General features: G+C 37.5%; 1 protein-coding gene across 1 annotated transcript; it reads left to right on the top strand.

The window, feature by feature from the left end:
• Nucleotides 1-2155: 2155 nt before the first annotated feature.
• On the top strand, nt 2156-5325 carry LOC309497400 (zinc finger BED domain-containing protein 4-like). Its single transcript, XM_082167668.1, has 5 exons — nt 2156-2239; nt 3029-3512; nt 3837-4042; nt 4291-4483; nt 4961-5325. The coding sequence occupies exons 2-5, from the start codon at nt 3141-3143 to the stop codon at nt 5243-5245; spliced, it is 1056 nt and encodes a 351-aa protein (XP_082023794.1). The 5' UTR covers nt 2156-2239; nt 3029-3140; the 3' UTR covers nt 5246-5325.
• Nucleotides 5326-13933: the final 8608 nt, after the last annotated feature.

Below are 13933 nucleotides of genomic sequence, written 5' to 3'. Positions count from 1 at the left end.
TCAGCCCCCTCCTGATATGCTCCACTCCATTTTATCTTTAAAAAAGAAAACAAAACCTAAGTGGCAACAATCTTATGCAGGTTTTCAGGGAAAGAAAATGTCATGGACAATAATTTTTTCTTACCTCACATTTGAAATCATGAGCTTTGGCATGAAAAACAGAAAGAAATGGCCTCATGGTGAGGAGATCCTGAAGCTCAGGGCATTTCTCTGTCACTCTCCAGAGGTAAGGCCAGAACTTGCATGCCACATCCATAGCGAAAAATGTCACTGACTTACAGGCCATTTGCTTTTGGAGGTACAGGGGGTAGGCAAAAAACTCCCCCCTGAACATATTTAGGGCACGAAGGAGAACCCCATGACGACATACAGCGAGTTCCAGGCCCTCCTCGTTTGTTTTATCTGAGACGTTTCACGCGCTGCTGACCACTGCCCTCCACAGACACCTCTTCCAGAGACCTAAAACATGGAAGATGGTTAACAGTAGAGATGGGGAGTCGACTCCAAAAGAGTCGATTCCTCGACTCTCACTAGCCCTAGTGTCGGAATCGACTCCAGGTCAGGAATCGACTCCCAGTGTCGAGTGTTTCAAGTTCAACACAGCAACAGTTCATTATAACGAAACGATTATAATGAATTTAAAGATACGGAAATTAAAACAAAAAGATAAAGAAATGAGAGGAAAAAATAAGTAATGCCAGGAAAACAAAGAACAATAATGTATAGATAGTTTTTTTCTGTTGGGTCTGTTTTGCGGCTCAATCAATCATGATGTGGTTCAATACAGTCAATTGGTTGTGATTGGCACAAAACACTGCAGTAGGTTTTACAAACCAATCATGTACCAGTCCTCAGGGTGAGAGTGGGACATGCCCATAATTGGTAAGTGGTGGTTGATTGAGTGATACTGTTGAGTGATGACTGTTTTTGAATCCATTAACTTATAATGGCAACCCCGACCTCAACCGTGTGGAAATATTTCAACCAGACCGAAGACAAAACTAAAGTTTGTTGTGATATTTGTAAACGTTGTTTAAAATTCAACAGTTCAACGTCGTGCATGTGGAAACACTTGAAAGCGTTTCATCGAACAGAACTCGCAAGTCTTCAACGGCCAAGCACCAGTCAAGATGAGATGGATGAGGTAAACGCTGTAACGCTAGTTATATGTTTTCCTGTACAGTCCCAGATAAATATTTAATTAAGATAAAACACGTAATTCAGCTAATGAAATGTAAATCCAAATAAGGAGTTTATTTAGGAGTTAATGTCCATATATATCAAATTTAAATGACAGTAAAATCACCTACAACCCTTACAAAAATACGTCACTTTTAGAATAAGATTAGACAAGATGGTGGGCCTTGGTTTAATTTCCCCCTTTCCCACCCACACCATGTAATGTGTAGTAATATGAAAGATATTGTATGCATTTTTTCATCTGACCATGTGCAGACATTTTGTTTGTTAGGGAGCTGAGTCAGGAAACTGTCCTCCACCAGCGAAACGTCCGATTCAGACAGTTATGCACCAGTATGCTATTAAGGATCCTTATCTACGTGAGTTTTTATGTAATATAGGGAGTACTTCCACTACTTTTGTGACTACTTGCACCAGGCTAGTTGCATAAACTGCTTAGACTAGTCTTACATGGTAGTCAATTAATTTTTTTCTTCAAGACTGGTCATAATTTTGTTAAGTCTGTTACATTAAAAGGAAGATTGGTCTATTTTAAATTACAAAGATAAAACTAATTAGCCCTAAATAATTTCTAGTTGTTCAGACTAGTTTTTAAGACACAGTCTTAAACTATTGGCTGTGTTTATGCAACTGCTGGGTTCTGTTTGAGTGAAACTATAGATTAATGTATATATTTATTCTTGTGAAGGCAGATTATTTTTGCTATTTAGGGCTGTCAGTAATTTTCTTTTTTTTTGAACAGGCTTTAGGACCAATTATTTACGTGACATAGTTCTATACAATTAGTGTGAAATAACTGAACTTTTAATCTTTTTCTTGCATTGCAGCTAACAGCATTCCAAAGAAAAGGCTTGATAACAAGCTCCTCAAAATGATGGTGAAAGACATGCAGCCTTACAACATTGTCAATGATGAGGGGTTTAGAGAGTTTGTTTATGCTTTAGATCCAAGGTATCAACTCCCATCAAGATCAACACTAATTAGAAACCTCGAAGAACAGTATGATACCACCAAGACTTCTTTGAAAAAGAAAATGGAGGTGTGTATAGTCCATTTGTTTGCTGTAATAGATTCTCTGTCTGAAGTTTTAGATTTCAGCTTATTTTTTTATATATCATAATTTCTCACGATCAAGCCATCTTATATTCTGTTATAATTGCTCAAGTACAAAATAATTTTTGTAAATTGCTTTGGATAAAAGCATTTGCTAAATGCCTTCATTTGATCTATGTTGATAAAGGGGTAGATGGGGTGCTGGTGCTAGTTGCCACAAGAGAAAGCTGTCAAAACAGTTCAATTTCAAACAATCAAAAACATTTCAAAGCCACAGTATTGTTCAAATTTTGTCAACAAAATTGTCAAATTTGTTAACAATATTTTGTCACTATTATTATTGTTTACAGGAAGCTGATCACATATCTGTCACCACAGATATGTGGACATCTATAAACACAGAAGCATACTTGGCGGTCACAGCACACTTTATTATCGATGACAGCCTCATGTCATGTTTATTGGACGTACACAGGTAATTTTTTAATTAATTAATAATTTTTTGTGTGAGAGAGAGTTCTTGAAATTTGATCTTTTTTTTTTCTAAATTTGTGCTGTTACACCGTATGAGACATTAAAAACTTATTTGTCAGCTACCCTTTTACAGAGTACCCTACCCTGTCTTTACAGAATGTTCTTTACATTGTATAGGATGATTTTATGTAGAAAACTGTAAATCTTTGGGTTTTCATAGGCAGGGTTACCATTTATTTGGGTGTTCCTGTAGTTTTAAGCATACATGTAATTGTGATTACAATTTCTTTTGTCCCCAAAGGTTCCCACAGAGGCACACTGCCGATGAAATAGCAGCAGCTCTTCATGAGATTTTTAGGGATTTTAACATTGAAAACAAAGTTGGTTGCGTTGTGACAGACAATGCTGCCAACATGATAGCCGCTGTAAAAAAACTTGTTTTAAGGCACATGCCTTGTTTCGCACACACCTTAAATCTTATAGTGAAGGATGGCCTGTCTGCAGTTGCTGAGCTAACCGAAACCAGAGAGAAGGTGAAGAGAATTGTTGGACATTTTAAGAGCAGCTGTGTCTCTATGGAGAAACTTTCAAAATATCAGCGGGAAATGAAGCTTCCAGAGTACAAACTTGTACAAGAAGTTGAAACCAGGTGGAACTCCACATACTTGATGCTCGAACGCTTCCTAGCCGTTAAAGTCCCACTGTCTGCTGCCTTATCAACAATAGATGCTGGACTGCCAGTCCTCTTCAGCTCTGACTGGGATGCGATTGAAAGTGCTGTGAGGGTAAATCACAGCCCCATTCATTGTATTGTGTAGGATAATTCACCCAAAAATAAATTTCCATTATTTACTGACCCTTATGTTGTTCGAAACCTGTTTGAGTTTTCTGTATGTTGGTAACGAGACAGAATTAACTGTAACAGTAAAATTCCAAAGTAGAAAAAAATGCTTTAGAAGTCGATGGCTACTGTCAGATGAAGAAAGAAACTCATACAGGTTTGAAAAACATGAGGGTGAGTAAATGACATAATTTTCATTTTTGGGCTAACTAATAATTAATTTTTAATGTTTTTAATTTGTTTCTTGTTTTTCTCTTTCTCTTTTAAGATTCTCCATCCATTCTTTCAGGTAACAGAGGAGATCTCTGCAGAGCTCAATGTAACAGCATCCAAATGCATTCCTATGGTTCGAAACCTACAGAAGGTCACCACAAGTATGATGCAGCAACAAGAAAAAGGTAACATTGGATATCGTCTTGCAGAAGCTCTGAATGGTACCCTTCAGCGTAGATGCAGTGCCTATGAGACTTCACGGTATGTTTCCCCATGAGATGCATATAGATTTTTTTACTGTGGTCAGAAATACTGTGGCTGTGGAAAGCTGATGTACTTTTGCTAATGTAATGGATTGGAATGACACAAACATACACCCATTGTATTAGGTTTTATGCCATGGTCTTTCTGAACACTTTGGAAAGTGTGCATTCACAGAGTTATTTCATGTTTTTCATTTCTTGTCGATTGTGATTTGTACAATGAATTGTTTTTGTTGTTTCTGTTAGTCTTCTGTCAAAAGCAACCATCCTCGATCCGCGCTTCAAAACACTCGGATTCATAAGTCCACAGAAGGCTGATGAGGCTGTGAAGAGCCTCTCATCTGAAGGTGCAATGTTTGTTTTAGAAGGACAGGCACAAGCATCTACACCTTTAGCTTCTTCAACAGCAAATGAACTTTGGCATGATTTTGACACTCAGGTAAGAGATTAAATTGAAAGGATAGCAGAGGGATAGAAAATGTGTTGTTTATTTACTGTGCTTACCCTTGGGCCATTCAAGAAGTAGGTGACTCATGAAAGTTCAATTGATATTTTTCCCTTCATATTTGTATCGTATGGTAACTGCTCACATATGTGAGCAATAACGTATGGAAGAATGTGCTGTATCATAAGTTCACAACTGTGTTGTGTTTGCAGTTGTTTGCAGAGTATGTTTGTTAATATTCTGAGCAAAAGATTATTCAGTAAAAGCCTTTGCTCCAGTATTAGTGGAAGGCACTGTATACAGTGTACCTTTAATAAAAGCATATCACTTTGGATAAGAACTCAAGGTATTTTCTCTCAAGTTAAGTAAAATCATACAGAACTAAGTGATATTTTTGGGTGAACTACATATTTGATTTTTGCCTTTTCTAATATACACATGTCTGTCTTTATTAAAAATGTGTTTTTACAGGTTTCATCACAAAATCCTAGACAAGATTTTTTAACTGAACTCAAACTGTACCTGGCAGAGCCCAACATTGTTCGAACAGAATGTCCTATCCAGTACTGGAGTGCGAAAGAAGCAAAGTTTCATTTGCTTCGTGAACTTGCAAGAAAATACCTCAGTGTGCCAGCTACCTCAGTACCAAGTGAACGGGTATTTTCAAAAGCTGGAGAACTAATCTCAAAAAAACGGTCAAGGCTTCACCCGAAACAAGTTCAGATGACACTCTTTCTGAATAGCAATATGCCGTAGCATCTTTTTAAAACAAGGATACACCTTTGTTTGCCTTACATCTGAATGACAATTTCTGAACAGTAAAACATTTGACTGATTTGTATATTTTATTATATTTAGTATATTTTAGTATATTAAAATTTAGTTTTAGGTTAAAATAAGTTGTTACAGAGAGTAAAAATGAAGGTAAATGAAAATCTGTGATCTTAAGATTAATAATAAATGTTTATACTGCAAGTAATTCACCTCTCATTTTCAAAACATTTGATGCTGTTATACATTGGCAGGTTTTGCATATTTATGAATAATATATGATGTATTATAGTATGTGTAGCAACTCTGTGTTTATGAAATGCAAAAACGGCAATAAAACTGGTAATGTGTTGCAATCAGTCATTAAATATACTTTTTTATTTCATATAGGCATTCTTAGAGGTGATTTTTATTTCTTGTCTGTGTTGATTAATTTTTCAATATTAAACATTTTAATAATGACCTTTACTTATTTGTATACAAAATTAGACGTTTTCTACAGAAGAGCTTTGATATCTATAATTTCCAGGTAATGTATGTAATCATGTAGGTTATCCCTAAATAAGACATTAAAAGACAAGTGCTGTGTAAATAAGAGTATAGTGTTTAGTGTTGTACTTCTGAAAACTGAAGGGAGTAAATTAAGTGTATAACAAAAACTATGTAATGCTTTGTGTGCTTGTCAATTCTTATATATGCATCCTTGTTTCCTTTCCTCTTACCTCCATCCCCTTAGGATGCGAGGATGGAACATTAACATTAGTGAAATGGCATGTACTCACTCTATATGAAGTTCATTTTCTATTATTAAATGACAAGTGCATTAAAAACTATTATTAAACAACAGTTATTATTGGTAATAATATAACTAATATTTTTCAATGTTAAACAAAAAAAGTTAAAAAATAAAGTTAAACATGCTTAAGTTAAAGTTCATAGCTTCACTACATTAAAATTATATAAAATAATATACAAAATAAATAGATAAATACACTGTCTAAAACAAGTCTGCTTTTACAAGTTTAATGCTTAATACTAACATATTGCACACTTAAATATGATTTGAAGAAGCTGCGATGTGAAAAGGAGGGGGATTTATAAGGTTTAGTTGATTAAACATTTTAGTATAGGAAACATTTGTATCCTCGCTCTTGACTCCTCAGGAAGCCTCCTCGTTCCTCGCCCTCCTCCCGGTGGAATTAAAGAATTTAGATGTCCTACATGAGAGCGGAGCTCGATCGGTTTCAGGGTCGTAGGACATACGAGCGAGAAACGAGGAAGCATATTGAGACGCACCTTCTGGATCCTGACCCTATTTTAATTCAAAGTAAATGGAGTCGAGGAGTCGATTCCACCGACTCCAAAATTAGGAGTCGGGAGTCGGAGTCGACTCCAAAAAAAACGGAACCGAACACCCCTAGTTAACAGTCCAAACTTGTTCAAACAAAGTCCTCTGTAGGACGTGGTGTTTTATAGGTAAATATAGTGAAGTTGTGCAAGTTTACTTGACTGGTTGAGGTATGGACATAGTCCACGAATCTTGCGACGTCATCATCATTCGCGATGAACACGCCATCAAAGATGGCTTGTTCCTCCGATCTAAATAAGAGATACATATCAACTTTAAATATTCATATGTTTTTCAATTCACAGCAGTCACTTTCAAAGTAATGAACCGTCAATCCACACACAGGATTTTGTAAGTACCTTGCTGCACTCTTGAATCTGTAGTGCTTGCGGTTTCCATCAACGGATACTGCAAGCATGTCTGGGCTGCACGCTGGGCAGTCAAAGTGGTCCTCCTGGCATAATTTGTCCACTTCGACTCAGACAGCCTCCCACTCCAAGAAGCTTTTCCGGACGCTGTCTGCTGTTATGTTTCCGCTCTGTTTCAAAGAAAAGTTCAGTACAAGAGAACAAAAGAGAACAGTAAAACAGATCAAATTAAAGAATATACTACACTGAAGTAAAATGCTCTAAATGGATACATTTCAGGATGTTTGTACTAATTTCGTAACCACTCCTTAGAATACATATCAAAGGAAATAATGTGTAAACTTCACTCATACACTATACACTGGTGTAATTGGGGGACCTGGCCATTAAACATACAGGATATTGTGTGACAGTCAGTCTAAATCTATAAGCAAAGAGGGCTATAATAGTGCAGCAGATTAGTAAAAAAAAATTTCACTTTGGTATACAAGCATGAAATTTGGCACAGATACTCTCTAAGGGCCACTATTTTTGAAAAAGGCGTTGGCCACTCAAAAATTCAATATGGCGGCTATTTTTCAAGATGGCCGCCATTGCTATTCAATGCTTATTATATCAATTATTCAAACAGTGATCCAAGCATAACATTTGATACAAATACTCTCTAAAGTACATGTTAATGGAAAAAGATGCTTGTCCCTCAAAAATTCAAGATGACCACCGTTCCTGTCGAATATTAATTATTTCAATTGTTCAAATGGTGATGCAAGCATAAAATTAGGCAGAAATACTCTTCAAGGAACACTCTTTTGGAAAAAGGTATGTGCCACTCAAAAATTCAGGATGGCGACCATTTTCAAGATGGCCACCATTTCTGACAAATAGTCATAATGTCTGCTTTGTCTGCCTCCTCTCCTTTGACCTGTCCGGCTTAGTTAAACTTGCCAGGGATATAAAATCCCCGCCGGCATAGCTCTCAGGTTCATTGGAGTACACAAGCCTCTCCACCACGGCAAGGTGGCCAGTAAAAATTCAGAATGGAAACCATTTTTCAAGGCTGATACTGTATCACAACCTGTAAAGGCGTGAAAGAATAAAATGCCTTTGGTCTTGACCGGCCCAATAACATGGTACAGGTCATGAACACCAATCCACCGTAGGCTCACACCATGCCCAAATGCAACCCACAGCTGCTGGAGACCAAGATCCTTGGATGGGAAGATGCTCAATGCTATAACAAGAATATCAGTGTCATTGGCTTGTATCATTATATATTTGCTGCCCTCCTCTGTGGCATGTACATAGATGCGGCTATCAGCTTCCTCATGGAAACATGGCCATCTTGAATTTTTGAGTGGCACACACCTTTTTCCATGATAATGTTCCTTGAAGAATATTTGTACCAAATTTCATGATAGCATTACCATTTGAAAAAAGATGTAAGGATTCAAGAGAAATGGCGGCCATCTTGAAAAATGGTTGCCATCTTGAATTTTTGAGGGACAAGCACCGTTTTCCAAAAAAACATTCTGAAGAGAGTATTTTCACAAAAGGTTATGCCTAAATCACTGTTTGAAGATTGACATAATGAGCATTTGACAGAAATAGCGGCCATCTTGAAAAAATGGCCGCCATGTTTAATTTTTGGGTGGCCAACGCCTTTTTCCCAAAAAGTGACCCTTAGAGAGTATCTGTGCCAAATGTCATGCTTGTATACCAATTTGAACGATTCTCTTGAAATATGCCATTAGTCTGCTGCACTAAAGAGCTGTTTGATTATGTTACCACCTCTAGGGTTTGGCAATACCCTCTCAATACCAATAAACCTGAGGGAGGCAGCAGATGATTCTTCTCTGAAAAATGTTTAGTAATGGCATAGTCAAGGTTACAGTTTCTGATGGCTGCCTTATGTTCTGCGATTCTCAGCTTAAGGTTGCGTTTTGTTTGCCCAACATACATAAGGCCACAAGGGCATATCAGCACATAAATGACATGGTTAGACAATTTATAAATTCTTTGGTGTTATATTTTCGTCCGGAGTATGGGTGACTGAATGTTTTAGTGTCTATAGTGTTGGCGTAATGAGCACATCTACCACATCTATAATTCCCATAGACTTGCTGAGAAAGCCAGTTTGTCTGTGTAGGTTCCTGGTACATAGAACTAACCCACCATGTCTCTTAATATTTCTGCCTCTTTTAAAACAGAAACGAGGTTTAGAAGACAAATGATTAAGATTGCGGTCACATTCCAGGACTTTCCAGTGTCAACTTATGATCTTTTTAAAGGGGTCATATAATGTAATTTTTGTACAAGCTAATATGATTCTTTAGGGTCTAAATTAAAAGTTTGTAATATACTTTAATTAAAAATTCTCATTAGTACTGTAAGAAAACACAAATTTTACCGGGTCAAAAACAGCTCTGTTTTCAGCACGCCGTTTAAGTGCATGTGTCTTTAAATGATAATGAGCTTTTCTCACCCCGCCCCTCTGTTCTGTGCGTACACCGTTTATAACACAATAACCATAACGCGTTGTTCATTATAAACATGGGATTATGAATTATATTGAGAACGTCATACATAGAAAACATGCTGTAATGTACCCTGAGTGTAAAAATAGCCGCATTCATCGTGAAGCGTGCAAGCGATTTGCAAAGATTAATATAAAGGTCAATAAAACGTTACACTCACTTCTTCTGGAGGTGCAGCAGGAACACGAATAGTTGGTACTGATCCTTTTTTCAGGAGCAGCTTCTTAGCAAATAACCAGCTTTACTGACCTCGTTTGTAAAGCAGTCTGGTGAAATGATTCGCGCAAACATGAAAGCATTGACGTTGATCGTGGGGAATATTCCCTTCGAAAACAAACTCAGCCACTGCGTCTTCAGCTGTACGGATTTAGGAACATCAACATGACTGCTGTGTTCATTATTGCACCGAAGAACAGAACACCACAATCGCTTAGACGCCATTCTACTCAGTGCTCCAGCTATCAACACTGAACGCGCCGGTCTGCGCGGGCTATGATTGACAGCTCGCTCACGAGGGCGGGTCTGTGTTGAAACGCTCCTGTCAATCAGCCATCTTGGGAGGGGCGTCGATTTTGTGACGTCACAAAATCGAACAGCTTGATTTGAGATAGGAGGAAACATATAAGAAGATTAAAAAAAAAACACTGGATGGATTTTTATCATTTTATGATATTTGTGTACAGGCACTGCCAACACACATTTCAGTACAATCAGCTTGTAAAAGTGCATGTACCATTATATGACCCCTTTAACCTGTCTCGAAGCAGTAGAGTATTCCGGCACAAAAGTAATTCTTTTTTCTTGTTCATGTTGTCTACGCGAGGATGTAATAGCTCTCCTCTATCCTTCTGATTAACCCTCTCCATAGCTGTATCAATAAGGGTCTGACTGTACCCCCTCGGTTTAAATCTTTCTGCCATTTCATTAGCCTTAACGTTGTAGTCATCTTCCTTGTTACAAATTCTTCTCCACTTAATAAATTGCCCATAGGGGATGTTGTCACTGAGATGGTCAGGGAAGCTAGTAGCATGTAATATGGCGTTTCTGTCATTTTTCTTACGGTATATGGAGATGTCTAATTTTCTTTTACCATTCACAGTGATTAATAAGTCTAAACAATGGATAGTATGTTGACTGTAAGGGTCAGTGGAATTAATAAAATCATTGAAAGACTTAAGTTGACCTTCACTGCCAAAGAACCCCAAGAGGATGTCATCAATAAATCTGTGATAAAACAATACATTAGCAGCAAAAGGGTACTACTACTACTATGTACAAATTTGCATAATTGGGAGCGAACGGAGACCCCATGCTTGTGCCTTGTGTTTGTTGAAAGTATTCTTTGTTAAACATGAAGTAGTTAGATTTCAGAATGAACTTAGTGAGTTTCATCAACAGTTCACCAGGCAATTCATGTTTTTTAGAGTCCAAGTAAAAGTCTATAGCTTCCAACCCCCCTCATGTGGGATGTTGGTATACAAAGCCTCAACATCAAATGTCACCAGGAACGAGCATTCAGGCATACAGATGTCAGTCAATAAGTTTAGGACATCAGCAGTCTCTGCCACATAAAATGGTAAAGTTTTCACAATGTCCTTAATGTAAAAATCCACAAATTGACTTAACCCTCTGGGGCCTAAGGTGTTTTTGGGGTCCTTGAGATGTTCTGACATGCCCTGACATTTGTGCTTTTTTCAGTTGCTTATAAACATATTAATGGCAAAGGTATAATTACACTCTATTTAGCACAAACAGGGCTACCATAATGTGTGAGCAACATGTATGTACATGTTTTTATTTTTGAGAGAATAATGTTTATGCATGGTTATTAAAAAACCCCACAAAACACATACTAAATATGTGTCCATAAGACTTCTGAATGATGCATTTTGTCGCCTAGAGTTTTTTCTTCAAAATGATGTGAAAATCATCCTCCCTAATCGTTCACATAAAACAATACATTGATTTAAATTTTGTAAGACATTTTTTGTTTGGAAAGGCAATATGCGAGTGGGCGTGAATGATCCAACACCATCATGAATATTGAGTGGTTCACACCTGAGAAGACAACGACTTGCATAATGAGCCTTTCATTCAGGTGTGTCACTGAGCCACAAGAAAGAATGCCAGGACTATATATATATATATAAATTTAATAACTAATTAACTAATAAACTCATGAATTCATAGACTTATGAACTCTTAAACTCATAAATTAATAAACTCTGAACTCTAAACTCATTTAAACTTATAAACTCTAAACTCAAAAACTTGTACACTTATAAACTCATCAATTTATACACTTATAAACTCTAAACTCATAAACTCTGAGTGTGTGAGTGTGTGTGTGTCTGAGTGAGTGTGTGAGCGAGGTAGTCTGTTTGAGTGTGTGTGTGTGTGTGTGTGTGTGTGTGTGTGTGTATCTATCTATCTAACTTATTTATCTATCTATCTCTCTGTCATAAACTTCAAACTACTTTAAACTTTAAACCAATTTAAACTTCTTAAGTTTAAAGCTCCCAGCTCCCAAGCAACTCCATAGCAACCAAACTTGAGTATCCTAGCAACCGTTTTGCAAGACCTATATCTCTGTATCAGAACATCGTATAGAGATGAGGTTTGGCTCTTTTGACTCATGCTAGCAAACAGCACTTTCAACATGCTACACATGCTAGCAGTGAATAGCTACATGCTAATAGCGATTAGTTAAGTAAGAACTCTATAAAAACTCCATAGTAACCATCTGTGACAACTACCAACCACCTAGTAACACCATATCAACCGCTCTGAATACCATAGCAACCACCCAGAACACCCTAGCAACCACCCAAAATACCCTAGCAACCGCCCAAAAGACCCTAGCAACCACCCAAAATATCCTAGCAACCACCCAAAACACCCTAGCAACCACCTAGCAACCACTCAAAAGACCCTAGCAACCACCCAAAACACCCTAGCAACCACCTAGCAACCACCCAAAAGACCCTAGCAACACCATAGCAACCACACAAAACATCCTAGTAACCACCCATAACACCCTAGCAACCGCCTAGTACCCACCCAGAATACCCTAGCAACCACCCAAAATACCCTAGCAACCGCCTAGCAACCACCCAAAAGACCCTAGCAACCACCCTAAATATCCTAGCAACCGCATAGCAACCACCCAGAATACCCTAGCAACCACCCAAAACACTCTGCGATATGACCACTGTGCGTGTGTCAGAGAGAGAGAGAGAGAGAGAGAGTGTGTGTGTGTGCATGTGTGAAACTTAAAGTTTGTCTCCATAGTAACCATCTGTGACCACTACCAACCACCTAGTAACACCATAGCAACCTTGACTAAATCAAACTACCACTCTATATACTATATGAGCCATTGAGACTCATTTAAACTAATAAACTCTAAAAGTCATAAACTAATTCACTTATAAACTCATGAATTCATACACTTATTAACTCTTAAAACTCATAAATTAATAAACTCTGAGTGTGTAAGTGAGTGAGTGACTGTGTGTGTGTGTGTGTGTATTTGTGAGGGAGTGTGTATTTGGATCAAGAAAGACAAAAATCAAGTAATTATGCTTAAAAAAATATTTTATTTAGTTAATGCCCATTTGGATCGCACTTAGTCTGGAACCTCACCCTTAAGTAAGTCAAACTGGAGTAAAAAACTCCAGAATTACTCACTCTTAAGATCACTGGAACACACAAGCCTTTCCACCACGTCAAGGTGGCGATCCTTGGAAAGGACATTCACTCTCCATTCATTCCTTATCTAACAAACAAACTAACAAAACAAACAAACAAACAAATAGTCTATATGTAACACATTCACACACACATGCACACAAGAAGTAGACAATGTGAAACGTTTTGTGGTATACATTTATTTGTTTTAGCATTATTTTTTCTTAAAATCATGATCTTATCTTAAAGGTGTGTTAAATGTGTGACTCAGATTTTGATATATTTGATGCATCTATTCTAAAACACAAAACACAGGATCATGATAGCTGTAATACGTCTGTAGAACTCCTGCTCTGATGTTTGAGTTTGCGCCGCTTATGAAGATAGGATCTAGAAGAGTGTTTTTTTCTGTTGTCCCGGTGCTGATTAGCTGTGTGTATCCTTTATCTTCAAACAAATTGAGAATAGGTTTGTTGCAACGAGAAAGCTGATCTTCATTGAAGTCGCCACAAACGATTAGAGGCCTGAAATCAATGATCTCCAGAGATGTCAAGAGGGCGTTCAGTTGTGCCAAAAACTCTGCCAAATTATAACTTGGTGGTCTGTAGATCACTGCAAGAAGTGCTTGTTTGGGGGCTTCTATCTTCAAAACCAAATATTCCAAGTCAGTAACATTCTGTATGTACATCAGAGGACAAACTTTAAAGCTGTTCTTCACATAAATGGCGACTCC

The sequence above is a fragment of the Leuciscus leuciscus genome (genome assembly GCF_965113295.1).
Source record: "Leuciscus leuciscus genome assembly, chromosome: 4".
NCBI lineage: Eukaryota > Metazoa > Chordata > Actinopteri > Cypriniformes > Leuciscidae > Leuciscus > Leuciscus leuciscus.
This window is presented reverse-complemented; position numbering and strand designations above follow the sequence as displayed.

Coding starts and splice junctions, on each gene's coding strand:
- LOC309497400 (XM_082167668.1), top strand. CDS start 3,141: ATGATAGCCGCTGTAAAAAAACTTGTTTTAAGGCACATGCCTTGTTTC. Junction 3,513..3,836: donor CGATTGAAAGTGCTGTGAGG/GTAAATCACAGC, acceptor TTCTCTTTTAAG/ATTCTCCATCCATTCTTTCA. Junction 4,043..4,290: donor AGTGCCTATGAGACTTCACG/GTATGTTTCCCC, acceptor TGTTTCTGTTAG/TCTTCTGTCAAAAGCAACCA.